Raw genomic sequence first — 18,633 nt, 5'->3', positions numbered from 1 at the left:
TGGTCTTATTGAAACATAATGGCCTCAAGTTCTATTTTTCAATTACTCTTTTTCCTTGTAAACTCAAGATGCACAAATTTCATCTCATCAAAAGAAAGTGTTGTTCCCTCTTTTGGCATCTTTCGTTGGTTCAATCTCTATTCTATGTGGAAAATAACTCATGAATTTACTATTGTACCCTCATGAAAACGCACAAATTGGTCTTATCGAAACATAATGGCCTCATATTTTAAATTTTTAGTTACTCTTTCTCCTTATGAACTCATAATCCACAGATTAATTCTTATCTAAACGTCTTCCCTCTTTTCACATTTTTGTGGTCCATTATGTAATTGGCATCTATCGTTAGATCAGTAGGTTTTATTTGTGGAAAAACAAGAAGTTAATTTTTTTAGTTACTCTTTTTCCTTATGAACTCAATAACACGGGGATTTGTTCTTCCCTCTTTTGGCATCCTCATTGGTTCAATCTCTATTCTATGTGGTAAAACAAGTGAAATTACAGTTACGCTCTTGAAAAAACACACAAATTTGGTCTTATTGAAATGGTCTCAAGTTTTATTTTTCAGTTACTATTTTTCCTTATAAGCTCAAAAGGCACATATTTTATCTTATCAAAATGTAGTAGCCTCAAATTTGAATTTTTCAGTTATTCTTTCTCCTTATGAACTCATAACGCATAATTTTATTCTTCTCAAAACGTCTTCCCTCCTTCGACATCTTATGTGGTCCATTATGTATTTTGCCATCTTTCGTTGGACCATTATGTATTTTGGCATCTTTTGTTGGACCAGTAGGCATTAATTGAAAAAACTTGTGAACCCCTATTGAAAAACGAATGATTTGGTGTTATCAAGACAAAATTGCATCACATTTTAATTTTTTTGTTTCTTCTTTTCCTTCTAAACTGAAAGCCCACAGATTTGGTCTTATCAAAACATAATGGCCCTCCCTCTTTTGGCATCTTTCATTGATTAAATCTTTATTCTTTGCACAAAACTCGTGACACTACCCTTGTAGCAGCATCCCAAGAAAACGCACAGATTCGGTCTTATCGAAACATAATGACCTGATTTTAATTTTTCAGTTACTCTTTTTCCTTATGAACTGAATAACACAGGGATTTGGTCTTATCAAAACATAATGATCTTCCCTCTTTTGGCATTTTTTTGTTGGTTCAATCTCTATTCTCCGTAGTAAAAAACATGAAATTATAGTTATGCTCTTAAAAAAAATACACAAATTTGGTCTTATTGAAATGGCCTCAAGTTTTATTTTTCAGTTACTATTTTTCCTTATAAACTCAAAAGGCACGGATTTTATCTTATCAAAACACAATAGCATTCCCTCTTTTTGCATCTTTCGTTGGTTCAATCTCTATTGTATGTGGAATATAACTTGTGAATTTACTATTGTACCCTCCCAAAAAACGCACATATTTAGTGATCTTATCGAAACATAATACCCTCCTATTTTTATTTTTCAGTTACTCTTTCTCCTTATGAACTCATAACGCACAAATTTATTCTTGTCAAAACGTCTTCCCTCTTTCGACATTTTATGTGGTCCATTACGTATTTTGCCATCTTTCGTTGGACCGTTATGTATTTTGGCATCTTTCGTAGGACCAGTAGGTATTAATTGATAAAACTCGTGAACCCCTCTTGAAAAAAACGCATAGATTTGGTTTTATCGAAACAAAATTGCATCAGATTTTAATTTTTTTTGTTACTCTTTTTCCTTATGAACTCAAAGCCCACGGATTTGGCCTTATCAAAACATGATGGCCCTCCCTCTTTTGGCATCTTTCATTGGTTCAATCTTTATTCTCTGCACAAAACTCGTGACACTATTGTTGTACCAGCATCTTGAGAAAACGTATAGATTTAGTCTTATCGAAACATAATGACCTGATATTAATTTTTCAATTACTCTTTTTCCTTATGAACTCAATAACGCACGAATTTGGTCTTATCAAAACATAATGGTCCTCCTGCTTTTGGCTTCTTTCGTTGGTCCAATCAGTATTATTCATGACAAAACTCGTGAAATTACCGTTGTCACTTCCCAAGCAAGAATTCATCCCAACCTCCCTATATAACCCAACATGGTGAAAGCTAAGACGAACAAACATATCGACCATTCAAGTCATTTACCTTGTGTACCTCGCGCAACTCTCATGGTTTATATAATTGAGTTTCAAACTCAATTATTTCATTGTTCTTTCACCATCCAACTTCTCCAATCCACTTCAAACAATCACATCATGGATTCATTCATGATGATCATCATCCTCGTTTATGATGAAGTCACGCCTAATGACGCCAGTCAGCAAAATCTTGACCTTCCAACTCCTAATATCCGAGAGTCCAGTCTTGCCGAGGGAGTCCACCGTCCGTCAGACAAAGACGATGGCCGTGGTGATCACGAAAATGTTTCCATTGATGATGAGAATATTATTTCTCATCTGAGAGATGATGATGGACGGATACACACCCTCCCTCAAGGAGGGGTGGATCGTGTCGATTTTGTGGTGCCGTTGGATCAGCGGAACAGAAGCACTCTGGTGGTGGGTCGTCATGATCACGAAGCAAACTTGAAATTACCGTTATACACTAACCTATATTCTAAGTTCCTAACAGAACGCTGCGACAGAACAAAACGGAAAATAATCGTACTTTACCCAAATTCCCATTTCCGTCAACCTTCATCCCACCTCAATTTCCTACGTCATCCTCATTTCCCAAACTCCATTTCCGTCAAGCAAAACAACGGATCCGGCAGACCCGTCAGCGGCACCACCACAACCAGCAGCAGCAAGCCATCTTGGTCAGTCGGCTGATCCACTCAGCTTTCACCGAGAAGCTCAAACCCCAACTTCACCCGTCCCGAGGAGCATGCCTATAACGACACTATCAAGGAGGGGCTGCAGCGCCCACAACCAGCAGCAGCAAGCCATCTTTGTCACTCGGCTGATCCACTCACCTTTCACTGAGAAGCTCAAACTCCACCTCCACCGGTCCAGAGGAGCATGCCGATAACAACGCTATCAAGGAGGGGCTGCAGCACCACCACAACCAGCAGCAGCAAGCCATCTTGGTCACTCGGATGATCCACTCAGCTTTCACCGAGAAGCTCAAACCCCACCTTCACCCGTCCCGAGGAGCACACCTATGACGACGCTATCAAGGAGGGGCTGCAGCCGCTTGATGTGGAAATTATTTCTCATCTGGGAGCCGATGAGCTGATACACAGCATGCGCCACCGCGGACCCGACAAATGGTACAGTTGTCCGATATGCCACGGAGTGTACGAGTCGGCACAGGTCTTCTCTATATATCCTAAGTTCCTAACAGAATAAGATGAAAGCTACAACAGAACCAAAAAAAGGAAAATAATCGTCCGCGGCCCAAACCCCATTTTTGTCAACCTTCACCCCCCACCTTCAATTTCCTCTCGTCATCCTCATTTCCCAAATTCCCATTTCCGTCAAGCAAAACAATGGATCCTTTTGTCTGCAATGGTCGTGATCTTTTCCGAACCCATCTTCGGCACCACCACCACCACCAGCAAGCCATCTTCTGTCTGCCCATCCCCACCAACCTTATAATCGAAACCTTCTGATAGAGTTCTACCCTCCAGGAATTTTGATGAGGATGGTGATGGGGTGGGGGAGCAGGAAGCGGAGGAGGAGGAGCTTGAGCTTGGTCACTGGGCTTATTTACTCGGTTTTCACCAGTGTTCACTGTACAAGGCGGTGAGCACCTAATTAAGGGAACAAAACAAGACTTGGCCGAAAGCACGAGAAGGATATCTAAAATAATAAACTCAAGCTGGTGCAATTTGACGACGGCAACGATGACAGTGATTATCCCCATTGGTTCATCTATTGTTTAGGTTTTCCTTGCTGCCAAAGTTAGTTCTTTGTTACAGTTCTATGTACTGTTCTCCCCTCTTAACAAGTTGAAAGTCTAAATTAATTCACATTTTGACAGAACATTTCATCTTTTTATTACCTTTTTTTACCAGTGCCGTTGCAAATTTCTATCAAGATTTCATTTTTTTACTGCTCAAAAGGGCACAAAGCAATTGGGATTTAGCTAAACCCAATACAAATTTAATATAATTATAAAAATAAAAAACATAAAATTGCACCTCCAAGATAAACAAACTGTAAATATTTCATTTCAGAAGGCACTATAAATTCCGATATAGGTTTTTAAAAAGAAGTGTTCACAAACTTCACCTGCAATTAATTTTTAAAAGAAGTCTTCATAAAAATGGCCACCAATTTTATTTTTCCAGTACTCATTTTCAAATAGAAAACTCACAAATTCAGTTTTATTGAAAAATAATGTCCTCGGATTTCAGTTACTCATTTTTTTTTTTTCTTGATGAACTCCAAACGCACAAATTCGGTCATATCAAAACATAATAGCCACGTGTTTAATTTGTAGTTATGCTTTTTTCTTCTGAACTCAAAATGTATTTTTGGTCTTATTGAAACATAGTGGCCTCATATTTTAATTTTTCGGTTACCGTTTTTCCTTATGAACTAAAAGCGCTCAGATTTTAATTTTCCTTATGAACTCAAAACACACAAATTTGATCTTATCAACAACTAATTTTCTTATATACTCAAAATGCACATATTCAGTCTAATCGAAACGTCTTCCCTCTTCTGACATCTTATGTGGTCCACTATTTTGGCATCTTATGTTAGACCAGTAGGTATTATATGTGGAAAATTCGTGAAGTTACGATTGAACCCTCTTGAGAAAACTCATAAATTTGGTCTTATCAATGGCCTCAATTTTTTTTTTTTTTTTTTTGTTACTCTTTTTTCCTTATGAACTCAAAATGCATAGATTTGGCCTTATCGAAATATAATCGTCTTCCCTCTTTAGGCATCTTTCGTTGGTTCAATCTTTGTTCTTCAAGGTAAATTCATGAAATTACCATTGTATTGGGATCCTTAAAAAACGCACATATTTGGTCCTATTGAACATAATGGCCTCACATTTAGAGTCTTCATTTACTCATTCTCCTTATGAACTCATAACACACATATTTATTATAGGAACATCTTCCCTCTTTTGGCATCTGTAGTGGTCCACTATGTATTTTGGTATCTCTCATTAGACCAATAGGTATTATCTGTAGAAAAAATTTGTGAAATCACAGTTGCACTTCTTGGAAAAACGCATAGATGTTTGATCTTATTTAAACAAAATAGCCTTAGATTTTAATATCTATGTTACTATTTTCATTATTATACTCAAAACACACGGATTTAATCTTATCGAAACATATTGGCCTTGGACTTTAATATTTTTCACTTACTCCTTCCTTATGAACTCAAAGCGTAATTATTGGTCTTAATTATCAAACATAACTACCAAATGCATGGATTTGGGCTTATTGAAACAAAAAGATTTCGTGTTTTAATTTTTCAGTTACATTTTTTCTTGAACAGCAAACATGTGAATTTGGTCTTATCGAAACAAAAAGATCCCGTGTTTCAAATTTTCAGTTCCTTTCTTCCTTGAACACCAAACGCGTGGATTTGGTCTTTTCGAAACATAACTACCAAATTTTTTTTTAATTACTTTCTTCTCTTAAGAACTCAAAACGCACAAATTCGTTCTTATCAAAATATATCGATCTCATGTTTAATTTTTCATTTACTCATTTTCCTTTTGAACTCAAAAAGTACATAATAGATCTTATCGAAACATAATGGTCACAGATTTTAATTTTCAATTACTATTTTTCCTTGTGAACTCAACTCATTTTCCTTTTGAACTCAAAAAGTACATAATAGATCTTATCGAAACATAATGGTCACAGATTTTAATTTTCAATTACTATTTTTCCTTGTGAACTCAAAATGCGCGGATTTGGTCTTATCGCAACATAATGGTCTTAGACTTTAATTTTTTCACTTACTCTTTTCCTTATGAACTCAAAACGCACATTTTGGTCTTGTCAAAACATAACGCTCTCGTGTTTTAATTTTTTTAGTTACTCTTATTCCTTACGAACTCAAAAAGCACAGATTTCGTGTCTTAATTTTTTAATAACTTTTTTCCTCTAACGCAAAACGCATGGATTTGGTCTTATTGAAATAGAAAGATTCCCTGTTTTAACTTTTCAGTTACTTTTTCCTTGAACGCCAAACGCATGGAATTGGTCTCATCAAAACATAAAGATTATGTGTTTTAATTTTTCAGTTGTTTTCTTCCTTGAATGCAAAACGCATGGATTTGGTCTCATCGAAACATAATAGCCACATATTTTATTTTTTTAGTTACTTTTTTTTCTTATGAACTTTAAACGCACAGATTTGGTCCTATCAAAACAAAGGGTCTTGTGTTTTAATTTTTTAGCTACTTTTTCCTTTATGAACTCAAAACACACATATTTGATCTTATAGAAACATAATGGCCACAAATTTTAATTTTTAGTTACTCTTTTTCCTTATGAACTCAAACACACATATTCAATCTTATTGAAACATAATGGACTTGGACTTTAATTTTTTGCATTCATTGTTTTTCCTTATGAACTCAAAACGTACATATTGATCTTATCAAAACATAACGCTCTTCTTTTAATTTGTCAGTTTCTCTTTTTTATTATGAACTCAAAATGGCCAGATTTCGTGTTTTGAATTTTCTGTTACTTTTTCCTTCTAACGCCAAAACGAATAGATTTGGTCTTATCAAGACAAAAGAATTATGTGTTTTAATTTTTCAATTGCTTTTTTACTTAACACCAAACGCATGGATTTGGTCTTATCAAAACCAAAAGATTCTCATGTTTTAGGGGGGTGTATTTAATTGGGAATTTAGGAGATTTTAATGGATTTTTACGGAGTTTAACTGATTTGTAGAGATTCTATGTAAAATTTTGATTCAATTCCCTCGAAATCTCATGGGAAGATATGAGATTTGTGGATGCTTAAAATACACTACAAAATCTCTCCAATTCCGTCTAATTCCTCAACTTTTCCAAATTCTCTAAATTCTAATTCTAATTTAATACACCTAGAATGTTATAAACTTCTTTAAAATTCTAATTGAACACACCCGGATTTCTAAAGATTTTAATAAACTATCTTAAAATCCTGATTGAATACACATTGAATTTCAGAGAATCACTTAAAATCATGATTGAATACCTCTAGATTCATTAAAAGAATTAAAATCTCTCAAAATCCCAATTAAATACACCCCCGTTAATTTTTCAGTTACTTTCTTTCTTTAACACCAAATGCATGGATTTGGTCTTATCAAAACATAATGGCCACACATATTTTTTTTAGTTACTCTATTTCCCAAAACACACAGCTATGGTCTTATCATAACATCACGTGTTTGAATTTTTCAATTACTTTTTTTTTCTTTTAGAACGCAAAAAGCGCATAAATTTTGTCTTATTGAAACATAATGGTCCTAGATTTTAATTTTTCAATTATTCTTTTTTCTGAAACACAAAACACACATATTCGGTCTTATCGAAAAAGAATGACGACAGATTTTTAATTTTTAGTTTTTTTTTTCCTTATGAACACATAAATCAAGATTCGGTCTTACTGAAACAAAAAGGCCTCGGGATTTTAAGTTTCTTTGTTGGTCCAATCCAATTTGTATCCTCCGTTGCAAAAGAAGAGCTCATGAACTTACCATTGTGCCCTTCCGAGAAAGAATTCTTCCCATGCCTCTCTATATAACCTAGTAAGGAGAAGCCTAAGAGAACAAAAACATATCGACCATTGAAGCCATTTATCTTGTGTTTCGCTCAACTCTCATTGTTTATATAGAGTTTCGAACTTAATTATTAAGGTTTTCTTTCACCATTCAACTTCTCAAATTTTCACTTCAATCAATTGCATCGTGGATACATGCATGATCATCGTCATCAAAACTTGATGTCCCTCACCCAAGGAATCGGTCATGTAAAGGAACAGATCTATGCCGGCAATTGTTCTGATAAAGAATTGGTCTGCCATAGTTAGTTGGTATTATGTACAAATCTGCACGAGGTTTGAGCTCTTTCAGGTTTCACCGAGTAGCTAAAACCCCACCCCTTACCAACAGAATGGTGACGTGGATGTTGAGGAGGTACTTCAGCAGAAGTTTGACGATATCGAGGAAAATATTATTTCTCAAATGGGAGCTACACAGCCTGCCCCGCGGATCAAATAATTGGTGCAATTGTCCAATATGCCTCAGAGTGTACGAGTCACCACAGCTAATCTTGGCTCACACCGGCGTTCACTACAGGGCCCTGAGCACTGCAGCGAATGCAATAAGACTCCGTCGTAAGCACAATAAGTAGAGTCAAAACTCCAGCTCCTGGAATTTGATGACGGCAGTGTCCCTGTGGTGCCTGTAAATCCTACAAGCACCGCGGCGAAGAAGAGAGGCCGGAAGATGAAGATCAATCTTCTTGCTGATGCGGTTGCTGCTCTCTGTGGAGGAGTGCATCATCGGAATGGCACCGGTCTGTTGGTGGGTCGGCATGATCACGAGGGGAGTACTTCCGGCCATCAATGCCACAGGTCAGTGAGAGCTAGTTAGCAAAAGATAGCTCGGGCATTAGGTATTCGTTGTGGTGTTGCTGAGCCTCAGTCCGGAAGAAGGTGCATGATGACCATAAGGTGTCTCTTATCACCAGAGGTCCAGAACCAAACCTCTCTGGTTGTGGCTGCAGAAAAGCATGCCGCTAGTACTTCAGGTATGTCATGAGTCCATAAGAGCCAAGAAGAGGAGCTCGTGCAATGTCAGCACGACGCCAGTACTTCTGGCTATGTCCATGAGTCCATTAGAGCGATCAAGAAGAGGAGCTCGTGCAATATCAAGTTAGCACGACGCTAGTACTTCAGGTTATGTCCATGAGTCCATAAGAGCGAAGAAGGGAAGAGCTCGTGCAATGTCAAGTTAATTTGTAATTTTTATAAGTTAATTTGTAACAAATTGGTAGTCCATATTAATTAAATTTTCTCAGAACATTTTATCTATTATTACCTTTTTACCAGTGCCATTCCAAATTACCGTCAAGAATTTCATTTTTTACTGCCCAAATAAGGCCACAATACAATTGGGAATTAGCTAATTAGGCACCATAGAATTTCAATTTATTATACCCAAAAAAAAAAAAAAAAACATAAAATTGCACTTACAAGATAAAATAAATTGTGCAGATGGAAATTTTATCTCCTTTTCATACCAAAACTCTAAATCTAATTTTACTTCATAGCCGTCGGCCCCTTGCCACTTCTCCTTGGCAGCCTTCCTCCTTCCTCTTTTCATCGATCGTTGCATTTTTGTTTTTTGTTTTAGTATTTCCGTCTATAAGTGCCTTCTTGATGAAGTTATTAGTATCCCTTAGTGATTATTTTAATTTTGTGTTCATGTATTATGGGCTTCTAGTGTGCCTACTTCATTGTTATTGGTGGTTTCGTTAATGGTGTCGAGCACAAAATTCAAATTGGTATGGACACTCATTGGTTCCTTGTTAGTTCCTCTTTAGAGTCGACACTGCTCGTTGTCAAAGAGTGTCTTCATATTCGTTATATTACAGTTTTTGTGGGCAAAATTTTTTCAAGCGCCAAATCGCAAAGTGTTTGACCCTTTCACTCGGAATGGAGTTCATTTGGCTTTGGAGTGTCATCCCAATTTTCTGAGTTTGTGTGTAAATGATTTCAAGACTTGGATGCTTTCCTTTGCTTATTTTCACGAATGTCTAGCCGCCCCCATATTTTAATTTCAGTTACTATTTTTCCTTATGAACTCAAAACACACAGATTCGTCTCATCGAAACATAACGGCCTCGAATTTGTTCATTCAGTTACTCATTTTCCTTTTGCGCCCAAATACATAGATTTGTCCTTTTCGAAACATAATAGCCTGATATTTTAATTTTTCATTTATTCTTTCCTTTCACATTTTCTGTATTATCAAAACATATGGTCTCGGAATTGAATTTTCAATTACTCATTTTCCTTAAGAACTCAAAACACATAAATTCGGCCTTATTTAAACATAATGGCCTTGGATTTTAATGTTTCAATTACTCTTTTTCCATGTGAACTCAAAACGCATAAATTCAGTCTTATCGAAATATAATGGTCATAGATTTTAATTTTTCAATTACTTGTTTTCTGATGAATTTAAAACGCACAGAATTGGCCTTATGATAACAACCTCGGATTTTGATTTACAGTTTCTTTTTTTCCTTATGAATTCAAAACGCATATATCCAACCAAACGGCCTCGGATTTTATTTTACGGTTTCTCTTTTTCCTTACAAATTCAAAACGCACAAGTTTGGTCTTATCTAAACATAATGACGGTCCTCTCAAATTAAATAGAATTCATCCCAACCTCCCCCTATATAACCCAATAAGGCGAATGGTAAGACAAACAAAAGATCAACCACTCGAGTCATCAACCAGTATTGAACGTCGTTGTGAGGGGAAAAGAGCTGTGGTGACTCGTACACTCCGAACCATATCGGACAAGTGTACAAATCATTGAACCATCGATGCAAGCTGTACATCTAACTTCCTCTCCCAAATGAAAAACAATATTTGCAACATCAACAAAAACTGGGAGACAAGTAGATATACAGTTTGCCTCGAGGATCGAACGATCCGTACATGTCCGGCATAAAACAGGAGTGTACGAGTCCTCACAACTCTTTGCCGCCCACATTGGGATTAAGACAAACACAATTTAATTAAACAACTGCAAATGTTTCATTTCAATCACAAAAAGATATACAAATTCAAGCCCAGCAGCTAATTCATGATTGTGAGTAACAATCAAATTCTTAAAACCCTAATCAGAGATTAAAATAAAAACCCTGAATCGACTACAAGTTATCGAAAAGAAACCCAAGAAATTGGGATTTTTTTTTGCTTAAGCCCTCTCGCCTCTGATCCTACGAGCGAGCTGGATGTCCTTGGGCATGATCGTGACCCTCTTAGCATGAATGGCGCAGAGGTTGGTGTCCTCGAACAGACCCACCAAGTACGCCTCCGCCGCCTCCTGAAGCGCCGCGACAGCACTGCTCTGGAACCTCAGATCGGTCTTGAAGTCCTGGGCGATCTCCCTCACCAGCCTCTGGAACGGAAGCTTGCGGATCAGAAGCTCAGTGCTCTTCTGGTACTTCCTGATCTCCCTCAGCGCCACGGTCCCGGGCCTAAAGCGGTGGGGCTTCTTCACTCCTCCGGTCGCCGGAGCCGACTTCCGGGCAGCCTTGGTGGCCAGCTGCTTCCGTGGGGCCTTGCCTCCGGTGGACTTGCGAGCAGTCTGCTTGGTACGAGCCATTTGGGATTGGAGTTGTGACGATTGAAGGATTTAGGATTAGGAGGGATTTGGACTGTTTTGGGCTGTTTGTTTCTCGGGAAAATCAGTGAGAAAATGCGATGAATTTTTGAATTTCGAAGGATTTGGTCGGATTAATTTATTTAGTGGAAGACTAAAAGAAGAGGCGAGTTTGAAATATTTGGGGAATTTGAAAATATTGGATGAGGTAATACAGATCGTTGATTTGTTCTTGTTATCAACGGTTGAAATTATTTTCATGGAGTGAAGCGGATAGCGATCCGTGTGGTCTGGACGCTAGCCAATAGGATTTGGCTTTACAGCGGCAACTGGATTTTCAGTGTTTTTCGACTTTTCAAGTTGGCGAGTCAAGTTTTTCACTTTGGGGTCAGATGGCGGGTCAAGTTTTGGGTGTTTTGGACATGGGCTGGACTGGAAAATTATGCAAAGGTGAAAAGGGCCCAATGAGATAAGATTCAAGGAACATGTGAGTTTAAACATTATGCCCAAAGAAGGGGAAGGGTTGAACTTGATAAGGGAAAGGGTTTGAACTCAAATGGGATGAGAGTTTAAACTCGAAATGTAATGAGTTGAAAAGAATCAAGAGGTGCCTTAATCATCAGCACAATTCACTATTGCAGGGTGAGGAAAATACTTGGAGTAATAGATCTTCAAGTTATCAATGACCTGACTCCCCCTTCTCCTCTTTCATCGTCGTTGGTCCTTTCACTCATAATCTCACAATTTTTTGGTAGTTTGCGCGAACTGCTGCCATGGGTAAGAAAGAGAGAATGATGATTTCTGAAGAATGATGAAATTGTTGTGCAATGTACTCTATCACGATGTCAAACAAAACTATATATTGAATCGTGAGTCGTGAGAATCATTGATAACTTCATATATGATCGTTGTTCTTAATTGAGACACAATTTGAGTTTCATCTCGGAACATTGCCGGGTTAGGAGTACTCGTGTAAGTTATTTGCGTGTGTAATATATATTTTGAGTGTAATTACTTGTTCATGGTTACATCATCATAGTTTTAGCCTTTTTCCAAATTAAACGAGATCGACTAATCAATTATTGCCCTCAATCTTAATTACTATAGCATTATCATTTTTGCAGACTTGTATTAAGTACGGATCACTATCTAGTCTTTTGGGTGATTCTAAATTAGTCCTAACTTTTTAAAATATTCCTAATAACTATCTAACGTTTTTAAAAGTGGACGTATGTTAGCTTCACTAGCATTAAGTGATGATGTGAACAATTATAAAGAGGGCTTTTACTCTCAAGTCATCTATGGAGCTTTGAATGGATGCAATTTAGCTAATCAAAATTATGACTTAACTTGGCTAAAAGGAGTTGATTTAGAGAATTAATGCTAGAAACATCATCGCTTAGCATTGGTAAAGTTATCACTTTAAAGCCTGTGACCTAACAGATGTATACTTTTAAAAATGTTAGATAATTGAAATGTTTTAAAAGATTGAAACTAATTTAGAATCATCTCGAAAAATTAGTTAGTTATCCGTACTTAACTCTAGTTATCTCTATACTTATAAGGTATAAGAAAACATATTACAGGCAACTAGATATGAATAGTTTGAGCTTCCAACACTTTTCAAGTTAGCTTTTTGTATTGCATTGAAGTAGTGATTCCTTCTTTGAATTGAAAACACAACTTTAGGTTTTTTCCTATTAATATAAAAAGGTTCTATCTCCAATGTATTTGTTGGGTAAAAAAGGTTCAACATAAAGAGTGGCTACTGCTTATACAGTGCAGTCGGACATCGACATTTCAATTTAGAAGCAAAAAGTTACCCAAAAAGCTACCAAACCAACCTTATAGAAAAGGGCTGAAAGTTGGTATATTTAAGATTGAAGACAAGTGTCTAATCACGGGTCAAGATTAAGATTGGTATGACTAATTAGTCACCTAATTAATTACTTCTCCTGTAGGATTAGGAGATATTTAACTTATTTTATTTGTATTGGTTGTTATTTCTTTTGCAAATTAAATCAGATCAACTGTATAAATGATTATAAAATATAAAGGAGAGTACTTTAGAGATATGATTAAATTAGAGATTTGATTTGATTTGATTTGGTATAAGTTTTATGTCTTGTGGACAAAAGTTTTATATGATTTATTTTCTATTAGGCTCCTTTGTAATCTTTAAAAAAAAAAAAAAAAAAAACTCTTTATGTACAAGAATAAAGTATTTGATCGAGTATGTGAGATTATTAAATATATTAGTCATAAACATTTTATTTTCAATTTGATATCAAAGCAAAGTTCGATTATTAGTTGAACTTTGCTGTGAGCGTTTCCCTGTGAGTGTACAAAGTTAATTTTTCTTCATGCACCCAAAACCAAAAAGGGAAGATTGTCAACAATTGTCAAGAGATTTATTTATAGGACTTTCGAAAAAGTAAAAAAAAAAAAAAAACGTTATGGGCTTTCGAAAAGAGATATTAGTTTCAAGAATATGATTTGTTGGTCAAGCAAGAAGTGTTTGTTCTAATTAGGCTTTCGAAAAATTGGTGCTAGATTCAGCTAAGCATTCAAAAAGAGGTGTTAGTTCTAACAAATTATGATTTGATGAGAACAAATTATAATTTGATGAGCTTTCAAAAAGATTGGCATTAGTTTCAGTATCTTGACAAAAAATTTCCTACACACGTGGCTCGCGAAAATGTGTGGTTTCACGTGAGGGGGTTGAATTTGCTGAGTTTCAAATTAGATTTCATTTTTTTTCTTGGCTATCATGAGCTTGATCTCTCTTACAGATCCTCAGTACTTCTACTAATCTCGAGGGTACTTCATCTTTTTACACAATGTCAAGATACACAACGTAAATGCTCAAACGCCATAGCCCTAAACAACCGTCATTGTCGTTTCAGAAGCAACCTCTCTACTTCACCATCCGAAAAAAAGTTCTTTAGCAAATACCACAACGTCGTTCTCCAACTCCAGTGCCCATTTTCCTGTTCATTCTGTAGGGTTATTATTTTAAATAACGAGAAATATTCTACACTAAATTCATCTAAATTACGAGAAGAAGAATTTAAACTTAGAAAATATATAGGGAACGCTTTATTGTGGTCAACTTAACTAAACTCAAATAATGAAACACAACTTTAGGTCTTACATGTTGAAGCAAAATACTATCATACCGTTCAACAAAACTGGCAAATGAGACTCAACATAAAAGAAGGGCAACAAAATTGGATATTTTGTTGTAGAAGCTAAAAAGTGAAAGAGGATTCTCTCATGAGCTCAGGATGGGGATCCTCCTGATCAGCTTATCTGGGCCAGTCAAATTTAATCAAATAGCTTCAAACATAAAGATCCTTTAAAAGTTATAATAATTTTAATCGTTGGATTAAATTGAACGGTTCGGATAGGCTGGAAGGATCCCCATTCTGAAGAAGAGGATCCTCTTCCCAAAAAAGCTGCCCTAATCTACCAGATTAACCAACTCTATAGAAAAGAGCTGAAAGTTGGTATAGCTCTGAATCTGAAGAAGTTGTGCGGAAGAGTGTAGACCGGAGTATCCTTTTCGTGGGTCAAGATTAAGATTGGTATGACTAACGATATTGACAAGAATGGTATGACTAATGACATTGACAAGCTAGCTTAACTAATCCAACACTAGCTCGTGAGTCTTTCATTGTGGGCGTAAATATGTGATATATCAGCACAGAAAATAGACGGTCATGATTGAATTAAAAAATTACTATTTTTTTTTTTTATCAATTTGCCAATCCAATTGATAAATAGTTGAATTCTTGCTGATTGGAGACAAACCCGTATAACTTTAGGTAATGTTATTCGTACATCTATTTTTACTTCTCACACACCATTCTCAATTTTCAGTCATTGGATGGAATGAATTGAAATAGATCAATAACCAAAATTAACAAGAATGTGTAAGAAAAATAAATAAATATGTGGATAACACTGTCCTAACCATATATATTTCATCATGCATTAGGCATATGACCCAAATGAAACCACAAGGGCTCCCCTCGTCTAGCTAGTCTTTAATAAGTCAAAAACAATTAAATAACCCAAGTGAATTTTATTTTAACAATTTCAACATTTGGAATTTGAAAAAAATGGTACTCAAACTACTATGCTTAGGCATTCCACAATAGTTTAAGTGAATATGATACCTATATGACTATATATGAGACTTATGCAATCTGAGTTTGATAACTATAATACTATTACTACACAAGTGTTATTTCAATATATTGATATCAAATTCATGAGTTTTATATATCACAATTATGAGTTTAATATATTGAACTCTCATGAGTTCTATAGTATATCACACTTCACAATATATATATATATATATATATATATATATATATATATATCACACTCAAATTTTCTCGCATACTGTAGGAGTGTGATTTCTATATGAGTTCAATATATTGATATGAAATTCATTTTTTCTAGTCTACTATGGAAGACCTTGGCTAGTTAGCCATAATAAAATAACCCATTTTGCTACATCCATAATTCTAATTAGGGCCTACAGACTACAGTAGTATTATTTCAATGAAGCTAATTGGTAGTTCCTCAACTTGTACGATAGCAATGAACGATATCGACAAGGCAATATGATCCCACATTTTCGGATCAAAATCCACTCTATATGGCATGAAGACAGCTGCACAAACAAAGAAGAAACAAAGAATCTGTATTATTTACTAATTAAGAAGAGAAGAAGGAAACAAAACAAGTACCTAACCCTAATTGTAACCCTAATCAATTTGTTTAAGAAGAACTGCAAAAGAACAGACACAACGTGGATCCCCACAAAGAACAAAGACACGGGTAACAACAGCGACATGAAATGCTATAAAATAAAAAAAAGTAAAAACCCTAGTTTTGGTAATGAGGAGTGGGTGATAAAATAAAACCCTCGCGAATCCACTTTTACTATGATCAATCCACTTTTACTATGATCAAACAATCAAAACATGACAAAATTAAGCATCATCCGAAGAAGTCCAGCAAGAATATTAGTACAGTATCTCTTTCTGCTTCTTGCTTTGAACTCAGCTTTGTAAAAAGAATATGTACTTTAAAATGGCACAATATATTTTTGAACTTATATGTATATGTGTGTGACTGTGTGTATATACAATTATGTATATGTATATAAAGGACACAGTGCACAAACCACGCACAAAGTGATAGAGCAGAAGAAGTTGTTTTGATATTTGTGGTTGGTATTTTCACTGGAAAAACTAAATTACCATCAAGTTAGGGTTTAGGGTTATCTGCCTGCAATATTATTTTCTGTATTATGATTATTATCTATGTCCTTATTTTTAAACAAGAAGAAGGATGTCCTTATTTTAAGAAAAAGAATGTCATTATTTTTTGCACAATGCATTTTAGCAATTTGAAATCGTCTGTATTTGAAGTCCTTAAATGTTCACCCCTACCAAAAATCGTCCATATTCGAAACTTTTTTTCTTTTCATATTCAAAACTGTTTGGTTATATAAACTTTGTACAAAAAAACACTTTGTTAGATGAAAAATATAACTAAATGAATGCAACAATTAGAAGATGCGACTATGAGATGGAGACTCAAAATAAAAAAGGTAAAGCAAAACCTATGAAGACTTTGAAAGAGACTATAATAAAATATATGTAATCTTGAAGCTAACGGAAGACTTGGCGCAAAGCCGAGCATAATGACGTTTTATGATTTATACAGCTGACCCCACTTATTAGGATAAAATTTAGTTGTTTTTGTATTAATTTTGTTTAAATACTTAATTATAAATTAAATAAGTTAAATGATAGAGAAAGGCTCATACAGATGTATTTATCTATCCATATTATAATATATTACACCCATCTTGTCAACCATTATTTTTAATTATTGGCCTATTAACTTGAAAACTATAAAAGTAAGAACTGATTGCATATTATCATTCAAATACACTGACACACCCCGATCTAGATCAGGGCATGCTAGCCGTCACGTGGAAGTGACGTAACCATGTGCACAGTGCGGAAGCTAATAAAATAATAATGGAAATAGTAATACGAATAAATAAAAACTAGTCTTACATAAAGTAATAACAACAAGTGCAAGCGTAAGTGTGACGCTAAGTTCAGAGCATAAAGCCTAAAGCAGTCCGGGAGAAAATGACGCAACAAAAGTACACCCGAAGGTGGCCCTACGCTGGTGATCGTCTGTCAGATATGCCGGGAAAATCCTCAGGGAAACCACCAAACGTGCTAGCCAACTAGAACTTGGAGGGGTGCAAAACAAAAGCGTGAGTGGGCAAAAACAAAGCTTTTCGAAAACCATTTAATAAATAAGTTCTAACCCCTCGCCGTAAAACCTGTATACTTCCCAGAAAATAGATATATAGATATATATACCAATGCTCAAGAATATGCTATGCCAAAACCTCAAAATGAAATGCAAGTGCTCAGGTAATATCACATCAATATCATATAAACTGTCAGCCGGAGTCACCTAACGTGACCTGTACGGCTGAATCTAAAGCTCAAATCTCAATCTCACTAACTAGACCTGCACATAAGTCGGAACCACCTAAGCGGTCTGTACGACAGGCCTGGGTGTAACATATATATACGCTCAAGTGCTACGATCACGTGAAAGCTGGGCGAATAATCGCGGGTCACCTACGAGTCGGAACCACCTAAAGTGGTCTGTACGACAGGACTGTGCACCTAACTTGGATCCAAGCTGAGCGTGTGGTGCGGGAGGTGAACATCACGTGAAGGACTGTGCCCAACTCTGGGCGGGAGCACTAACACCGGGGGTGCAGGTTATGAGCTCTCTATGCATCTCAAATCACTACTGAATGTAAACATGAATTACACTTACCTGGCACTTACCTGTGCGTCCGCAGCACCAATACATACACATATATAAATGCAACTAACCATGCATAACAAATGGCAATATAATATATGGCATATAACTAATAAACGTTTAAATCACTTTCTGGGTAAAATATAAGTATATAGGTATATACGGAAAACCAAAAGCCCACTCACTGGTAAGTGGAAGGGTCGTAGCCCCCCTGCCTCGAGTGACCACGCTCGTCCTAGGGATAGGATTCACCTATATGCGAAACAACTATAAAAACGTTAATTTTAAAGCACATAACCAAATTTAAGAAATAACTTCTCATACAATGCTCAAATAGGGTGTATGAATACACCAACGTGATCTACTCAACATCAGGATCAACCCCATATTTTTAAAATAATTTTTCACCGTCG

At 35.9% G+C, this 18,633-nt stretch overlaps 1 protein-coding gene across 1 annotated transcript; it reads right to left on the bottom strand.

Moving 5' to 3' along the window:
* Positions 1–10,738: 10,738 nt before the first annotated feature.
* On the bottom strand, positions 10,739–11,463 carry LOC137742411 (histone H3.2). Its single transcript, XM_068482271.1, has one exon. It carries the CDS (start codon positions 11,336–11,338, stop codon positions 10,928–10,930), a length of 411 nt encoding a protein of 136 aa, XP_068338372.1. The 5' UTR covers positions 11,339–11,463; the 3' UTR covers positions 10,739–10,927.
* Between the last annotated feature and the right edge of the window lie 7,170 nt (positions 11,464–18,633).

Source organism: Pyrus communis, chromosome 8, assembly GCF_963583255.1.
Source record: "Pyrus communis chromosome 8, drPyrComm1.1, whole genome shotgun sequence".
Taxonomy (NCBI): domain Eukaryota; kingdom Viridiplantae; phylum Streptophyta; class Magnoliopsida; order Rosales; family Rosaceae; genus Pyrus; species Pyrus communis.
This window is presented reverse-complemented; position numbering and strand designations above follow the sequence as displayed.

Coding starts and splice junctions, on each gene's coding strand:
- LOC137742411 (XM_068482271.1), bottom strand. CDS start 11,338: ATGGCTCGTACCAAGCAGACTGCTCGCAAGTCCACCGGAGGCAAGGCC.